Source organism: Triturus cristatus, chromosome 10 (genome assembly GCF_964204655.1).
Source record: "Triturus cristatus chromosome 10, aTriCri1.1, whole genome shotgun sequence".
NCBI classification, from domain to species: domain Eukaryota; kingdom Metazoa; phylum Chordata; class Amphibia; order Caudata; family Salamandridae; genus Triturus; species Triturus cristatus.
The window spans coordinates 88,596,237-88,613,970 of NC_140593.1; the positions used below are offsets into that span (position 1 = coordinate 88,596,237).

The 17,734-nt window shown below is 42.7% G+C and overlaps 1 protein-coding gene and 1 long non-coding RNA gene across 2 annotated transcripts in view; one reads left to right on the forward strand and one right to left on the reverse strand.

Moving 5' to 3' along the window:
• Window positions 1-17,734, forward strand: part of LOC146788901 (uncharacterized) — a 142,914-nt gene that overhangs the window by 88,928 nt on the left and 36,252 nt on the right. The gene's annotated exons all lie outside the window — the stretch shown is intronic.
• Window positions 1-17,734, reverse strand: part of LOC146788902 (receptor activity-modifying protein 1-like) — a 77,240-nt gene that overhangs the window by 16,933 nt on the left and 42,573 nt on the right. Inside the window, exon 3 of the mRNA XM_085629957.1 lies at window positions 12,314-12,452. Within this exon, the coding sequence (XP_085486083.1) occupies window positions 12,314-12,452 (139 nt within the window). The remainder of the gene's footprint in view (window positions 1-12,313; window positions 12,453-17,734) is intronic.

Genomic DNA, 17,734 nt, shown 5'->3' on the forward strand with positions numbered 1-17,734 from the left:
TATGATGTTCTTAAAATGATTCATTGTTCATTGGATCTTTTATCTGAATCACATGTGTGTTTTACTCAGCTGCTTGTATTATTGATTGTATCCTTTTATGGTAGCTTTAGTCAAGACAATAAGGTGGCTTGGTGGCCCCTTGGAAGCAATAAGGATTACTAGCCCCAGGCACTGAGGCTGAATTGCCCACCTATTGATGAGTACCGATGGTCTCAGGCAGTATTGGGCATCAATACTGGTGCCGGGAAGTCACTGAAAGTATGCATCTTCAGTAGCTGCAATAAAGCATCAATGGTTCCAGCATTATACCTCTAAAAAGGAATAATGAGTTTGCTCAGTGTTTGCGATCACTCTGTGAGATTAGTAAAATCAAACACTCTTAAAAGTGACAACGTATGACATTTAAAGAACTTCAATAATTGTTCTCAATCTACAGTTACAAAATTGATGTAGTTCAGCACTTTCAAAAGTGTTTCCATTTTTAATATCTCCCATTGTTCTCAAAAACTAAGAAGGATTTAAAAAGAAAAAAGTTTACACTGAATTGCATACTTCCCAGGGGCCATAGGGCTTTATGAGCTACACACCCATGTACGCCAACAAATAACTCATCCCCATGTTTGTTCAAGGGATAGGTTGAATGGATGTTTTCCACCCCTTTTCCTGAGGGGTGAGGATGGAGTGCTGTAGCCAGCCACACCAGGGCAGTTGTCAGCTTAGAGAGGTCCTCCATCTCCTAGGAAAGCAATCAGCAGAGTGGGCATCCAAGAGCAGCCATGCTTGATGTCACCATCGCTATTGAAGTAGTGACACAGGGGCCACTGCTCTCATTCTTTAGGTGGGACCGTTGGGAGTGGAGGGAGTGCACATCCTTCTTTGCCCCATGGGAAGTCTGAGGTAGATTCTGTGTGAGCGATGGCAGAATGGCGGGAACAAGGGAGAAAGAGGCAGTGGAACACTCCACCATACCCCACCCCTTATGCATAACTGGAGTGGATTCTACAGGGATTGGAGAGAGGGCCACTGACTGGAAACAGCCTTTACAATCCAAGCAATACCCTGCATGCCTTTACCAAGCATCCTTTACCACACAATGCCTTTACCATGCAATGCCACACATATTTTTATTTATTTTTATTGTGAAAGTTTTATATAGCGTGAACATGACCCTTTTGGGTATCAGAGCACTTTACACTTGTTCAGAGAGCACAGACAGATAAATTCAATATTATCATAGTCATGAAAAATACTGGAAAGGGCAGCACCCAAATAAGAGACGATACAACACAATACCAGGACCTTGCCAGGCATGCCTTTAACATGCATGGCAAGTATATTTAAAGTAAGGTAACGTAAGGTATGTGCCTTTACCACGCATGCCTTTACCATTAAAGGTAAGTATATGTAAGGTATGTGTGTTTGTATGTATATACATACATATATCAATAGGGTTTAGGGGTGGGTAGGGATATAGATTGGTAAGGATATTTTAGAGTTTAGGGGTGGGTATGGGTATACGGTGGTACGGCTGTTTTAGGGTTTATAAGTGGGTAGGGCTATAGGATGGTATGGGTGTTTTAGGGTTTAGGGATTGGTGGGGGTATAGGGTAGTAAGGGCAGTTTAGTGTTTAGGAGTGGGTAGAGATATATGGTGGTAAATGTGTTATAGGATATAGGTTGGATAAAGGTATAGCGGGGTATGGGTGTTTTAGGGGTGGGTAAGGGTATAGGGTGGTAAGGGTGTTTTAGGGTTATGGGGCAGGTAGGGGCATAGGGTGGTAAGGTTAAAAACAGGGGGTTGTTAGCAGTTTCCTCCAATTTGAAAAAAAAAGACAATTAAAATGAAAGTATAGGGGTCTCCTCCAAATAAAAATAAAAAGGAAACATTTTAATAATGTAAAAATATATACATACATATGGATTTAACCTATCTTTAATAAACTTACCTTACGTGGTAAAGGCATTCATGGTAAAGGCAATGAGTGTTAAAAAATTGCATGGTAAATGATGCGCGGTAAAGGTATGCAATGCGTTGTATTGCCATACAACCGCTTCTGAGAATCTGGCCAAAGTTTTGTGAGCAGACCAGCAAAACACTGCATGTCCATAGGAGAGGCACGTGAGGATTACGTTACTGCACACTGACCCTTTGAAAAGGCTTTGTGATACATCAGGGTTTGTTTCTTAGGCCCTTTGCTATGTGCGCGTGTTCTTAAAATGCTATGGTTTGCTTTTGCCATTGTAAATTATTTGTTGGAATAAGCAATTTACCAGTTCCTGCCACCTCAATGTCATCATTTCACAGTTGGGGTGATGAAAATGTCAATTTGTAACTGTGCCTATCTGGTGGTTTCAGCACAGGTGTGGGTGCAGTCTAGGCCTGGGCGGTAAATTCCGTTCCGCTCACGGAATTTGCGGAATTTGGGCAATTTCGCGTTCCGCGGAGAACGCGAAATTGCCCAAAAATCTGCGTTCCGCGACTTCGCGAAATTTTTTGCTTGTTCGCGTTCTCAATATGCGTGTTCGCGAGATATTTCACCCCGAGCACGCAAACAGCGATCGCGAACAGGAAAAAAGTATCGCGAACAAGCAATTCCACGTGTTCGCGGAATTTCTACGTGTTCGCAGAGATTTTTTACCGTTTCGCGGAGATTTGCGTAACGCGATTACGCAAATTCCGCCCACCCCTAGTGCAGTCTGCAAGAAATTGATTTTTATTAACTTCGACGGAATCAGGAGCGGATGTTCTCTGTGGTCTGAGGCCACGTTCCTGAAGCCTGCACAGTGGGATCATTCTCAAGTATACCTCAGCACTGCATTTGATCAACCTGATTGCTGATCCATGGAGCCATCGAAGTGGAGTTGTTTCAATCTTCCCATGGACCTTTGCTGTGTGTGAGGACTGAGGCTTCCTCTAGCATTCACAGAACGTTCTGTGCAGCCTAAAGTTATTTTGTGACAACCATCAAGGCCATCCTCTATTCATAAGAAGATAACAATGTTTTTTTTTTTTTAAAAACATAATTTATTAGCTTCCATGCACATAGGATAAGTTATATACAGTCACACCGCTCTGTTTTCCCGCCCAATTTTGCACAAATCAAACAACAAGATCTGTACAACAGTCTCGCGATGCGAGTGGTGAGGGTCCAATATAGTCTGACCCTGGTCAAGCAGCAGTGTCTCTTAGAGGAGATGGATCAATGTACGAGGTTTACCCACTATTGCAAGAAAAACCACAAACAAAATCAATAAAGAGCAACAAAGAGAAAAGGGGAAAAGTGAGGAGAGGTAGGGCCTAGCAAAATAGGGGAATGTGTAAGTTTGGTGAGCACATTTTGGGGCATATCAACAAGCAGGCGATAAAAAATTATCGCCGCTTTTGCGGCCGTTTTCGGCCGAAAAGCGGCGATAATTTTATCGCCTAATCAGCAAGGTCACGCTAACGCGTGAAACCTTGCTTTAGCGTCAGGATTCCTAACGCCCAGCTTTGCATCTCTAATGAGATGCAAAGTGGGCGTTCCTGACCGGGCATGATAGAAGAAATGTCGCTAAGCGACATTTCTCCTATCAGCAAGCCTAACGCTATGAAGCATAGCGTCAGGAAAAGTAGCAATAACCCGTGTTATCGCTACTTTCCTTACACCTGCTCAGGACTGACTTAGCCATGATATCCTATGAAAGGTGGATATCATGGCTAAGTTTGTGAGTCCCTATCAACTAGCTAACGTGAGATTATCGCTGGGTTTTCAGCAATAATCTCACGTTAGGCAGTTAGCGCCAGGATTTTTATCGCTGATGAGATAAGCGTAGCTAATAGCACGCTATCTCAGCGATAAAAATCGGCGCTAGCCGGCGATAATTATCCTAGCGCTAAGTGCGCTTAGCGATAATTATCGCCGGTTGTTGTTGATATGCCCCTTGATGAGTACGCCCAGTTGGTGGGAAGAGGTACACGCAATCAATCAAAGTCTCCCTCTGAACTCTCGGGGAGCAACTAAAGACTGACGAGTCATCCACCTGGAGACAGTCCCATAGTGTAGTGTCCCATGCCTGCGCATGGTCCAGTGATCAAAGTCTGTGCTATGCCTCCCACTGCAGGGTTGTGCTTTTGCACTCCACCCATTTGTCTACCTCTGAACACCACAGTACAAGGCTAGCACCACAAGGGTTCTTCCAGGCCATCGCATGTTGTCGGCTCTCCAAGAGTAATGCAAGGTCTGTGAATTTTGTAGGAGACAATGGTTGTCTAGAATTGATGGAATTATGAAAAATGCTTTGGTCCTTACTGAGCTCCATTCTTTTAATGTATATAACTTTCTGAGTGTTATTCTTCTATGTAGTGTTTCAACAATCTGTGATGTGCACACATCGTTACAATTACACATCTTATAACTTGCATTGACTATACTGCTCTTTAAGGAGAGTGCTTTGGTGTCAGGATAGGCCTGGGCTGTAAATTCCGTTCCGCTCGCGGAATTTGCGGAATTTGGGTAATTTCGCGTTCCGCGGAGAACGCGGAATTGCCCAAAATTCGGCTTTCCTCGACTTTGCGAAATTTTTGGCTTGTTCGCGTTCTCAAAATGCGTGTTCGTGAGATATTTCTCCCCGAGCACGCAAACAGCGATTGTGAACAGGAAAAAAGCATCGCGAACAAGCAATTCCGCGTGTTCGCAGAATTTATGCGTGTTCGCGGAGATTTTTTACCGTTTCGCAGAGATTTGCGTAACGCGATTACGCGAATTCCGCCCACTGTTGTATTGACTCTCTATTGCTACTGATATTGATACTGATACTGCTGATTGATATCTGCTCATATCTTTAATGGAATTGTTCGCTCTCTTTCCCTTGTGTAGGGGTTTGGTTTCATCCTGCAGTTGGGGTCTCCACCAATATTTCTGCAGGCTAAGCAAGACTCACCTATTCCATTGAATAGGGGAGATGAAACTTAATTTATATAAGTTGTCGAAGTTGTTATTTAAAGAGATTTAAATCCAATGTTAGCTTGGCAATTGATAGATATTAATTTTACACTACAGTAAAACATGAAGGTAAATCCTTTGACAAATTTTGCCTGCCCTGGAGGGTCTTTCCATGCCATGTAATTGTGGGTCCATGACAAACATATTGATCATCGATCAGAGTGTTGTGTATGTGAGGAGTAAGAAGATTCAGGAGCAACTTTGGGTAATAGGGCATCCTAAGTCACAAGATGTGAATCTGACTGCTGAGGTGAGTGAGCAGTCCAAAAGATGAATGTGGATTGGAAATAAACAAATCGGAACACTGTGTACAAAACAAATGACCATAGTCCTATGTGGTACGAATTTGGCAGTATAAGCCATCTGGCATCATCAAAATTGTATCCTGTCATTGACAAAGAGTGAAAAATGCTGGTAGGTCTTGACACTTTGCTAAAATGTGCAGAGCTTCTAAGAAAATAAATAAAGCAAGAAGAGGCCTAGGTGAATGAGGGTAAGGATGTTGTGGCTCAGCCTAATACATTGAATGTAATTGTGCTTTGAAAGGTTTTATATCATAGCCTTATAGGCCACCGTAGCGGGCTATACCGGCTGTTAAAGGCCCGCTGTAGCGTTAAAGGCCCGAGCCGAAGGCGAGGTACTTTAACAACAGCAGCGGGACGTTAAAAGCCGGTATAGCCCTGCTACGAAGGGTTATAAGGCTATTAGAACATTCTGCCACTAGAGGGCAGAATGTTCTAACAAAACGAAGCCTTCAGGGAGCGCGAGGGGATTGAAATCCCCTCAGGCTCCCTGAAGTCTTTGTTCACAGCCAGAGCTGTGAACAAAGACACATTGGAATGTTGGCGCTCCGGGCTTATACCAGCCATTATAAGCCCGGAGCACTCCATTGTTTTCAATGGAGCTGCCAACATTCCAATGTTCTAATAGCTGTTAATGACTGTAAGGAAGCACGGAGTGAGATAGAGGACCAAAGTAAGGACACCACCTATGTGTCAAGTGTTGTTTTAGGGAAGACATTGGCTCTTGTGGCTGATACTGCATCTACACGGATGAGCTCTACCATAGATGTGTTCAAGGAAACCTTTGGTGAATTTATTTCTAAAAATTATCTGGAACCATCCGATGCTGTGGCTGAAGCCTTTGATGGGAGTTCAAATGATATAATGGGGTTTTGCAGGATTATTCTTAGTTTTTATTACAGAACTTCTGGCAGAAAAATGTATGTCCCCATAAAATGGCTAAATGTACTTGGATGAAAAGACTCATGGAAGCCAGACATCATCTTGAACTCAAGAAGTGAGAAACAGGTCCCGGTTTTGATAAAATACAGGAGAGACGAATGGCTAAGGGGACAGATTCCAATGTGTTCTCTAAAGAGCGTGAATTACTGAAAGGCTTATTGCACAAAATTAAATTGAAATCCAGTGCAGAACCAATAAAATAGAAGTTGAGAGATATATCGATAAGCGTTAGGTGAGAACTAAAGGGTCTTTGGAGAGGCTGGTACATGAAAAGGTGATTGAAGAGGTGGATTTGACTGAAAGGGTTTTCACCAATTGTTTTAGAGAGAAAGCAGACAATAAGTTGAGAAAACTGTAAACAACAGCATTTTTATTGATTGTCATCTGTTACCTAAAATAAATGAGTTTGTATCCACCTTTGAAGGGGTTAAGTGATTTTCCATTCTGTATCTGTGCTCTGTGGATCATCAAGTGCCACTGACTTCAGATTCTAAGCATCTCACTGCTTTTCTTACATCTTTTGGCCTGTTTCAATTCTTGAGGATGCCTTTTGGATTGGACTCAGCGACCTTTGTATTTCAAAGGGCCATATTTCACCTTTTCAGAAATGTTGAGACCTACGCTAAGTGCTTTCAGGATGACATATCTGTGTTCTCCAAAACTGAAAGGGAACATGCGGAGCATATACAGGAGGTTTGTAAGCATATGAACTGGTATAGATTAACCCTCAAAATTGAGAAATGTAATATATTCCAAGATAAAGTAGATTATTTAGGCCACATGATTTTCAAGTGGAGGTGTTATTCCTAAATTTGCTTTGGCAGATCCCTGACTCAAATCGTCGGCCCCAGACAATTTAGAAACATTGCTCTCATTTGGTCATTAGATATGGAGCAAAAGTCATTTTACCATATGATGTATTTTCTGTTTTATTATTGGTTAGTTTAACGTATCTTTATGTCAAACTACACTGACTGAACAATTTTCTTTGTTTAAAAAGTTTAATAAGGTTCCAATTTGGATGTGAGACCCAACTGCACATTTGCAGAGTTATGTAAGCACTCCAACACATTTGTGAACAAGTTTTCAGACAACATGCAGCATTTGAGACTATTGTTAAGTAAGAACACCGAATTTGTGACAGATATAGAGCAAAGAACCTTTGAACAAGTCAAGTGGGATAAAATTGAGGCACCAAATTTCAAACCATTCTGTGCAGGAAAATAGTCTATTGGGCAGTGGATTCCAGTTTCAATGGTGTGAGGGTAGTTCAGTTTCAGAGGTCAGGAAAGGGTGAATGGAGTATGAAATTTGCTTCCAGAACTCTCAATGCCACTGAAAGAAGATATACAGTGATAGAAAGAGAGTTGTTGGGGAGCTTACGGGCCTTTGTGGGAGGAGACATTTGTCAGCCATAAAACCATAGGAATTGTCTTTGAATGGCTTACGGAAGTTTTTAGTAGGCAGAGGCACCAAAGGACACTTTGGTTTTAATAGTCCTCAAAGATTGTGTGGTTTTGGTATGAAGCTATGAGGTGGAATGGAAAGAGTTTGTGAGATAAAAGATAAGGCTATTGTGCCACAGTTGAATCAATAGTGGTAAAAAAAGAGATAACATCAAGAGTAATCTCCAGCTGTGAAACTGATAAGATTCCTGAAGAGTGGCAGCTAAGCTTACAGTGTTTTAAAACATGATTTAAGATGGAACACTGAGTGGTAGCAAATTTCAAAACAATAATTATGTGCTTTAATTAACATGATAGAATCGTAAATGTACTGTTTGCACTGTGTTAAATACAATGGATTTCTGAAATTGACATGAGCGGGCGAGTCAAGTTTTCAAATGCACCTTCAAGTGCGTGTGATGTGCAAGTTAAAAGATGGTATGCTTTCATGTGTCTCTGCCTGTGCACTGAGAGTTGCAATTGTGACCTCCAGCGTTTTATTAATTATATTAAATTCTATTTGTTCTACAGTCTTGCTCGCACTGTAACATTTGTAAATGCAATATTTTCTGATCATGTTGTTCCTGAGGAAAGAACAGGTCTGTCTGGAACAATTAAAGGCCATTTCCTACAACCGGACAGAGGTGCTGTTTATATTGTGAATGTACTTTTGTTTTCTCTTATGAAACATAATGCAGGGTTAGTCATCTGTTTTATTATTGGTTAGTTTAATGTATCTTTATGTCAAACTACACTGACCGTACAGTTTTCTTTGTTTAAAATGTATATTAAGGCTCCTTTTTGGATGTGAAACACAACTACGATTCTGGTTCCTAAGGGAGCAGACTCCATGTTAGTCTGTTTATCATTATGTACTTAGAATGCATCTATATCCGCTCCTCCAATTTTATAGAGCAGTCCTTATGAAAGAAAGCCATTTGTCTCATTGTTTGCTTTGTCTTAGACCATATTCAATTCTAATTATTATCTAGATAGGGCTCAGCTTTCACTGCCCATGCTGGTTTAAATTGATTTACATATTTGGGTATTTTAAATTGATTGACTAAAATAAATCATTATGTCTTCTGTAATCATACTTAGACAAAATACGCCTTCATAGATTGCACTTTAAACCTTGATTTGTGTGGATTTTACAGTGTAGATTTTCCTATGCGGTTTCTCTGGATTTCATGAAATATTGTATTTTTGTTTAGGGCTCTCATCTTTAAAGACTTGCACATAGGCCCAAAACCATCAATCAGTCCTTTAAATAAAAAAAAAACACTGACAGCTGGGTGAGCATCTTGAAATCTGACTGGATCTGCAAAGGTTGTTGTAAGCTTGGCAAGTCCATTAAAGCAGTTACGGTCAGATGCCACACAGTAGTAACTCAGGATGGACGTGTATGGAATGTACAATGTGTCATGAAATGTGTAATGAAGGATGAGACACTGGATGAGTTTCAGGAAGGATCACAGAAAATAATTTAGCAAGAGTGACAGTGACAGCATCATCCAGAGGTAAATGGCACAATGAGTTTTATAGATTTGTTCGGAGATGTTGGAGACATGCAATCAAATTGCAAAAATGTAGTAAGTCCTGAGAATGGTTCCTTTGCAGCGAAGGTATTAAATCTTGGCGGATGGGTTACTCCGTCACAACGGTGATGGATATCATGTCTGCCGAAATATAAATTCCATAGGATATAATGGGATCTATATTTCGACAGACATGATATTTGGCAAAATCTAAATCAGGAACTCTGTCTGTAAAACATAAATGGAGCTGTTTTAAGAGTGTTTTTCAGGCTAAACCTTCTGATGTAAGTATTCGTGGACGGTCTAGACTGCTTCTTTCATGTCATTTTCATTAGGCCGGGGCGAAAATTTTGTTCCGTTCGCGGAAATTGCGATAATTTGACATTTTCGCGTTCCGCGGAGAGCGCGAAAATGTCAAAATTTCCGGTTTCCACAGCTTGGCGATAATTTGTTTCTTGCTCGCGCTGTAAAATAATACATTCTCGCGCGCGCGCGATCGCCTTACTTGAATCCCTGCGTTCGCCGACAAGTTTTCTTGATCCAGTCGCGTTCTCCATGAGATGTTGTATTGTTTTTAGCCATTCGCGCTGTCTCACGACAGTTCGCGCCCGCAGTGACATCATGCGTCGCACGATCACGTCTTTCTTCTCGCGATCATGCACCGCGAGACAACTCAAAACAAGATGGCCGCGCCCGCAAGCAACCACATGGGTAAGTTGGCGACCCGCAACCATGCAGAAAATCTCGCGAACATGCGGGAAAAAAACTTCCGCATCTTCGCGATATTTTCGCTTGTTTGCGATAATTTTAAACATTTTCGCGATAATTTGCGAAAGTTAATTTCGCAAATTCCGCCCAGTCGCGGCCTCGAAGGAGCGGAAAAACGCTCCTGCGGCCGATCTTCTAAATGGAATGGTGGTAATGGCAGATCAAAAGACACACAAGGCAAAGACCCACAAGTTTCACTATATCGCGAAGGCAATACAGATAAAAACACAGTAATCTAAGAATCAGAATGAAGAAAAATAAAGTCACTCGTCTTAATGCTGCTGGAGCAGCGAAGAAAGAGGGAGATAGAGTGTCCGCAGGGGAAGTTATGAGGCGTCCTTGCACAGGATTGGCTTGATGCTGTTTGGACTTTTTATTCTGTTTCCCTTTTTCCTGTGTTCATTGGAAATGTAGTTTCAATATACGTTGTGGTTCTTTGTAAGGCTGCTGGAGTGTAATAAATGGGAGAAAGATACAGCCTAATCTGAAGCCTCCGGTCCTGCCATAGAATTCCAAGCATGCAAGGAGAAGACCAGTTTGGATGAGTTATATTGAACTGTCAATGATTTGTAATTTCTGTTGCAATATAATTTTTGTAGAGCAAGATTACTATGCGTGGTATGCATCTCATGCACAGTGCACATGGTTACTTTAATTTTTAAATACCTGGACTCGTATTACAGATAGGGTGCACTTTGCATATTTGCGCTAGGGCGCACCTTAAAGCAGATGCTCCGAGTACAAGCATGGAAGTGCACCCGATCAGGAAGAATGTGCTGCCTTCGTGGCAGCCGCAAACTCGCGCTGCCCCCCGGGCAGCACATTCAAGAGAAATACGGAGCCGCTGTATAAAAGATGCTCAGTGTTTCTCTGTGTAGGCGACAATGTGCCAGCACTTTTAAAAGGGATTAGAGATCTCCTTGCAGGCGGGTGCAGTGAGTGACTGCAAGGGGGTATCTGGGAGGTCCAAGCAACCCCCTTTTATCCCTGTAGAAGGCTGCATTTAGAAAGGGCACTGAAAGAGAGCCACCTTTTTGTGGTGCACTGAAAGTGCGCCTTATAAAGGCATGTTTGCATCTGTGCACACATTGATAATACGGCGTGGGCACAGTGATTCCCTCATTTGCAGGTGGACACACCCCCATGCAATTGAGGGAATGCCTTGTAATGATAGCACCGGTGCTGTGTGTGCGCAAGTACTATCTGTATTACAAAAGAGGCCGCACAAGGATATGTATACCTAAGTAGGGGTGGGCGGAATTTGCGAAATTAACTTTCGCAAATTATCGCGAAAATGTTTAAAATTATCGCAAACAAGCGGAAATATCGTGAAGATGCGGAAGTTTTTTTCCGGCATGTTCGCAAGATTTTCTGCATGGTTGCGGGTCGCCAACTTACCCATGCGGTTGCTTGCGGGCATGGCCATCTTGTTTTGAGTTGTCTCGCGGTGCATGATCGCGAGAAGAAAGACGTGATCGCGCGACGCATGACGTCACTGCGGGCGCGAGACAGCGCAATGGCTAAAAACAATACAACATCTCATGGAGAACGCGACCGGATCAAGAAAACTTGTCGGCGAACGCAGGGATTCAGGTAAGGCGATCGCGCGCGCGCGAGAATGTATTATTTTACAGCGCGAGCAAGGAACAAATTATCGCCAAGCTGCGGAAACCGGAATTTTTGACATTTTCGCGCTCTCCGCGGAACGCGAAAATGTCAAATTATCGCAATTTCCGCGAACGGAACGAAATTTTCGCCCAGGCCTATACCTAAGTGCCTGGTGGCACGTAAAGCAGGCGCAAACTCTCATTGTGCCCTGGGGGAAGGGGGGTGCTTGTGTAATACTGCCCCTGATCAATATTTATTATTCACATTGTTTTCCTAATCGTATTCTAATTGCTCACTCTACAGTTTTTGTTGTATGTGCATATTGTTTATGGTATGGAGATTATGGGTATATCTTTTGAATCTGCCGACGTCATTTAGAATTGTTTGGCTTTGGTGGTCCTTCCGCGAGCTGTTAGTCAGCCTGGACCGTTATGGTCCTCATCTCTGCCTCTGAATGAACTTTCAATACGTTTCCATCGAGTGGACATTCCTTTATGCATTAAATAAGGAAGCAGAGATTTTGCAGTGTCGTTATCACGTGGGGGTAGGGAATTACGTCACACTTAAAACACTATCCACATTTACAGAGTATCATCAGTCTGGGCTGTCACAGACATGCATCCACCCCTTCATCCAGCCTCACTCTAGTGGGTTTCACAAAGTAGCTTCAAGGAAACGCAGCTTGAACTCTACCAAGGTAGTGTCAAGAAATCATTTCTCTTACAGACCTGGCGACAAGAGGCCAGCGGCACCAGTTCTCTTCCTGTACCGCTGCCATGGCTGCGTTGAAGGCCGTCCAACAGAGCAGCAGCGTCTCCGGGTAGACTTCAGAGCAAACCCTGTCCCCGTCCGCCGGCCGGAAGTAGGCTGAGGAGAGATGCAGGAAAGGGGAGCAACTTATTCACGGTACAGTGACTTCCATCACAGGCGCTCTACAAAACAATTCTATGAATAAAACATTGAATTATGTGTCTGCTTAGAAGAGGTGAGTGAAGTCCAAATATCACAGAAATTCCTTGGGATCTCAGTCTCTCGTGATCTGCAATTAGCTCGTACCTGTATCATATCTTTGGTACTTTCCATACCAGGCAAATACTGGCCTGGCTCTGGGGCTTTACCTGCAGGGCACAGTGCTGTGCATTCTGGGGAATTATGGAAAAGTACGAAAATTGATGTTACTCTGGTGTTAAAGTACATACTGGGTCAAGGTCGATATATGCCTATTTAGGGTGCTTTATGTATATGCACGTTGTGAAAACTGACGTGGCTACGATGCTCTACTACACACTGGTGTGCTGATGAAACAGGCATGACAAAGGACAACATGAACACTGGCATCATGGCACCAGCTGTAACCTATAGGATAATCCTACTGCTTGGAGCTTGATTCTGTAGGACCAGTCGTCATTGGGTTCTATAACCTAAGCCCCTCTAACAACGGGAACATCTGCTTCACGCAGACTGCATCCCCAGGTGGCCTATCTGAGCATCAAGGACCGGGCCCTTGTGAGTGTTGAACCGCTTGTGAGGAACCTCTGCACCAAGCATGCACTTTTGTGCAAGACGCTTACAGGCAACTAGTGACACACGGTTTAACAACACTTGTGATGTTTTCCTATGAGAGTGTAATTGTATGCAAGTGTGATTCTGTATGCAAGTGTAATTTTTCGTACCTTTCCGTCACACCTGCTGAGTGATTTGGATCATTCAGAGTTAAAAGGGACTCAAGGTATCCATATGCCTACCAAAGGCCCACAAATTACTGTATTATACAATAGTTGCAAGAAAAAAAAACACATGCAGTTTTCAAAACCAGCTGGTACTTGTGAGAGAACACCTATGCTCATTACAGAGGGAAAGGAAAATCAGGGAACTATAGGAATTAGACCTAGGTCAGTAATAAGGAAGCACGTTAATTTTGTCTCATGTAATAAGAAATTTGCATACACTTACTGTGAGCGTGATGCCACTTTGGTGCTTGAAACACACAAAAGGTGATGGGAGGCTGCTTGCAATAAGCCTGACCACTAGCAATCACTCGGGGTAGCGCTCCAACCCATCGTTCTTTTGCTCACCAAGCTACCTCAGTTTGGACCCAGCCATATGAAAATCAGTCTGACCCTGTGCCTCATGGGAACAGTCCAGCCCGAACTGCCAAGCCAGGATCTCCCTGACCCGGAACACAAGGAACCCAGGACCAATTTTAGTATACCTAAGTGTGATGCCCTAAATGGAACGGGTATGCCCAGACGTGGGTCTAGTGCACACTCTATCACTGGAACCAAGCTTTACCCGGCTGATGAGCCCATATCTAGGGCAAAACCTGTCCTAGTTTGCTTGGTTAAGGGAGGACCTGGCTTGGCAGTTTGGGCTGCACTGTTCTGATTGGAGCAGGGTCAAGACTGATTTGCATATAGCTGGGTCCAAACTGAGGTGGAATGTTGTGCAAAAGAACGATGGGCTGGGCTGTGGCCCGAGTAATTACCAGTGGCTGCGATTAAATCAAGCATTCTGTCCACCATTTTTTGGTGTCACTTTGGTGCTTCCCATGTATGAGTTCCATTACCCTGATTTTTGGAAACCCCTGGTACAGATTTGGGTCCAAAATGAGACACTCATCTGAAATTGTATGACACAAATTGCTCCTAATATGCTAGGTGTGGTCTGACCTCACTGTTTGCGGCAGATAACATTTGCTGTAAATAGGGCAGGTAAATAGGTCATCATCCCATTTTGTATACCTCAGGATGAAGGAAACATGCATAGTTAGCATATCATTTCTCATTCCTTGGTCTGCAAGTCAATATTAAATAATAGATACTGGGTGAGCAATTTGTACCATTCATCGCACATGTGTTGTAATCCGGTGCTACACGGGGAAATATATGACATTGACTGCTGGTCTGAGACTGGCCATCTGGAGCTGGAAAGGGTGCAAAAGTGCATTTTTCTTTTGAAGTTAAAATTAGAGATGTGGCAAGCCTGACTCTCACCTATTGCTAACCGACCTATTGCTACTAAAGACCACAAGCTCTGCAGGTACTACGTGTGGATACATCTATGACCACATCGGGAGCCATGACTCTTCTGTGCAGCGGGTAACGCACATCAGTAGCTTTTACAACCTCTGCATGTTTTGCCCACATTTCAGACACGGATATCATCTCATTCCAATTGTTTAGTGAGCAGAATTTGCAAGCCCTGATAAGATTTTCCCACCTGGGTACCTACCTTATGCTCCAGAAAAAGCTTACAAACTGGTACTAAAGTATGGTCCCCATATAGAAACAGAAACTTTTCAGGGGCAAAGATCTTAGGAAGTCAGATTATTTCTACCCTTGGAGTCCTACTTCCACGGCACTTGTTTTGTGTAAGCCACACTTCTGGTCTGTTGTACATGAATATATTAGCGTGTATTGCTTTAGTAGGCAAACTTTTCTAATAACTACGATCTGCTTCATCTTCTTCGAATGATGTCTCAGCATCCCCTGCAAGAGCAATCGTTAAATATAAGAAGACTCAGACATGTGCTTAAGTAAGTAAATGTTTGCAGTTCTCTAGAAACATAGATCTTGTTTTGCGGAAGTTAAAGCAAAATGCTGATAGGTTCTATTAGAGAACAGAGGAGAGAAAGAAAGGAGCACCTCTGTCAATAGATAGCGGTGGCAACTGGGTTGTAGCATTCATCAGCAGAAGATAATTTTACTTTTAATACCATATCATAGCACTGCCTTGTCACATCAGCAGCCACAACACTAACCATACCTCAGCCTGACCATTTCCTGTGCTTTCCATGACCTCAACATAGCTTTAGCGTTCCCATTGGGAGAATTGAATTTAGAATAGTGAGTCAGCGGGGTCAGAGCTCTAGCAGTCGCACATGACGATCTGAATTTAGAACAGCAAATTTGCTATATCAGGGTCATGGTTCGAGCATCCACATTGGGAGAACTGAAGTTAAAGTAGTAAATGTGTCACATAAGGATCATGTTCTAGCATCCACATTGGGATAAATGAAGATAGAGTTTCAAAACTGCCAGGTTATGGTCATGGTTCTAGCATGTACTCTGGGATAATTAAAGATAGAGTAGTAAAACTGCCAGGTCATGGTTCTAGTATCCAAATTAGGAAAACTGAAGACAAAGTAGTAAAACTGAGAGGTGATGGTCCTAGAATCTACACTGGGAGAACTGAAGATAGAGTAGTAAAACTGCCAGGTCATGGTTCTAGTATCCAAATTAGGAAAACTGAAGACAAAGTAGTAAAACTGAGAGGTGATGGTCCTAGAATCTACACTGGGAGAACTGAAGATAGAGTACTAAAGCTGACAGGTCATGGTTCTAGCATCTACACTAGGAGAACTGAAGATAGAGTAGTAAATGGGTCACATGAGAGTCTTGACTCTAGCACCTACTCTGGGATAAATGAAGATAGAGTAGTAAAACTGCCAGGTCATTGTTTTAAAGTCCACATTGGGAGAATTGAAGTCAGAATAGTAAAGGTGCCAGGTCAAGGTCATGGCAGAATGAGGACATGACAGGTCGAGGTAATAACAAAGTGGATGTAATGGTCTGGTTGTATGTAGAGGCATTCAATGTAGTAATATGTAACTGTAACATCAGAGCAGAGAGCAAATGAACTGTGTACGGAACTCTACAGCGCACATTTGTCTCACTTGAAGATATCTTCCAGGCCCTCTTTAGTACAATTGTGCATTGCCCATCTATGTGACCAGATTGTAAAGTCTGCTTACCTATTATGATTAATTTGTTCATTTTGGACAAGCATTATCCATAAAAACAAGTCTCGCACAATAGGCATTATATGAAAATAAAGTGTTGATTCAAACAAGAAAGCAATATGGGCCTCTCCCAGCGACAGCCGAGCCATTCTTGTAGACACTGTAAAACTGCTTGGTATCATATGACATGAATGATGTAATGCATACAGAAGGATTACTGGACACAAACAATATCATAAGATTCACAAGGTTCAGGGCACAGAAAAACTATTTGTCCGCAGTTTCATGGAATAAGCATCCTGGATGGCCCGCACCCCCACGATCATAACCAAGACTCTTCAAGTCAATCTTTAAAAATGTACTCGACAGAGAGCATTTAACCCTTTAAAAGTTTGATACAATCGTCCAGCAGAGTATAACTGTGCCGCCTCTGAAAACACAGATGAATCTAGCTTGGTTGAGAAGCAAGACTTAATGGCATCTGCAGCTCAGCTTATATTAAAGTGCAAAAAAAAGTAAAGTTGCCACCTCTTCCAATCATCCCTGTAGTGAGGGAAGATCAATTTAAGATGTGATATTATTTCTCACACTGCTTTACTACAAGGGTGAAGGCTCTGGGTCTATTTCTTACTCTCCCATTTCATAGCTACTTCCCCATGGTTACCCACCTGGCCTATTTACATCATATGATATAATCACCTAGCCATGCTTCTTTCATTTACTCTTGTCCAACAGGCACAACTATCTTATCTTAACCCAGACCTATAATTCTTCTATGAAAATTCCCTCACTTCCAATGCACTGCAGTACCCCATCTGCCATATTTGGAGGTCCCTGCCACTCTGTTGAGGTATTTCGGACAAAAGTGCATTAGGTGACACAGCAAGAGTACTTCCATCATAAATGTAATGCCAGGCGGGCCACCATATCATGGCCGCTAAATCATCTTCAATTTTGGTTTTGGGAAATAAATCCCCAAAGTGGGAGGTTCTTACTGGTGAACAACAAAGGAGTGGGTTAGACGGCAGGGATTTTACTCCATGTGTGTAGATGTCATTTATTTCTCTGCCCACAATCACCATTCATCTAATGGTAGTATCATGCCCAAGGTTCCCCTATCAAGGACAGCGAGCAACCAATCAATACCACTGTGTCAGACCTACCTCTAGTCTCATCACCTGTAGGTCTTCCCTGAGTGATTTATGAAGGCTGTGGAGCTAGCATGTGGCTCATCCCAAATGCTCTTCGTTTGATTTACCGTACTGCTGCACGGTTCATAAGTCCTGCATGGAAGGCAGACCTCCTACATGTGACCAGGTATATAAGCCACGTTTAGGCTTCCCAAACTTGCTTTACAGACAGATTTTCAAGAAAGAAGGACCCTGCTTTTCCCTCTGCCATAGATCCA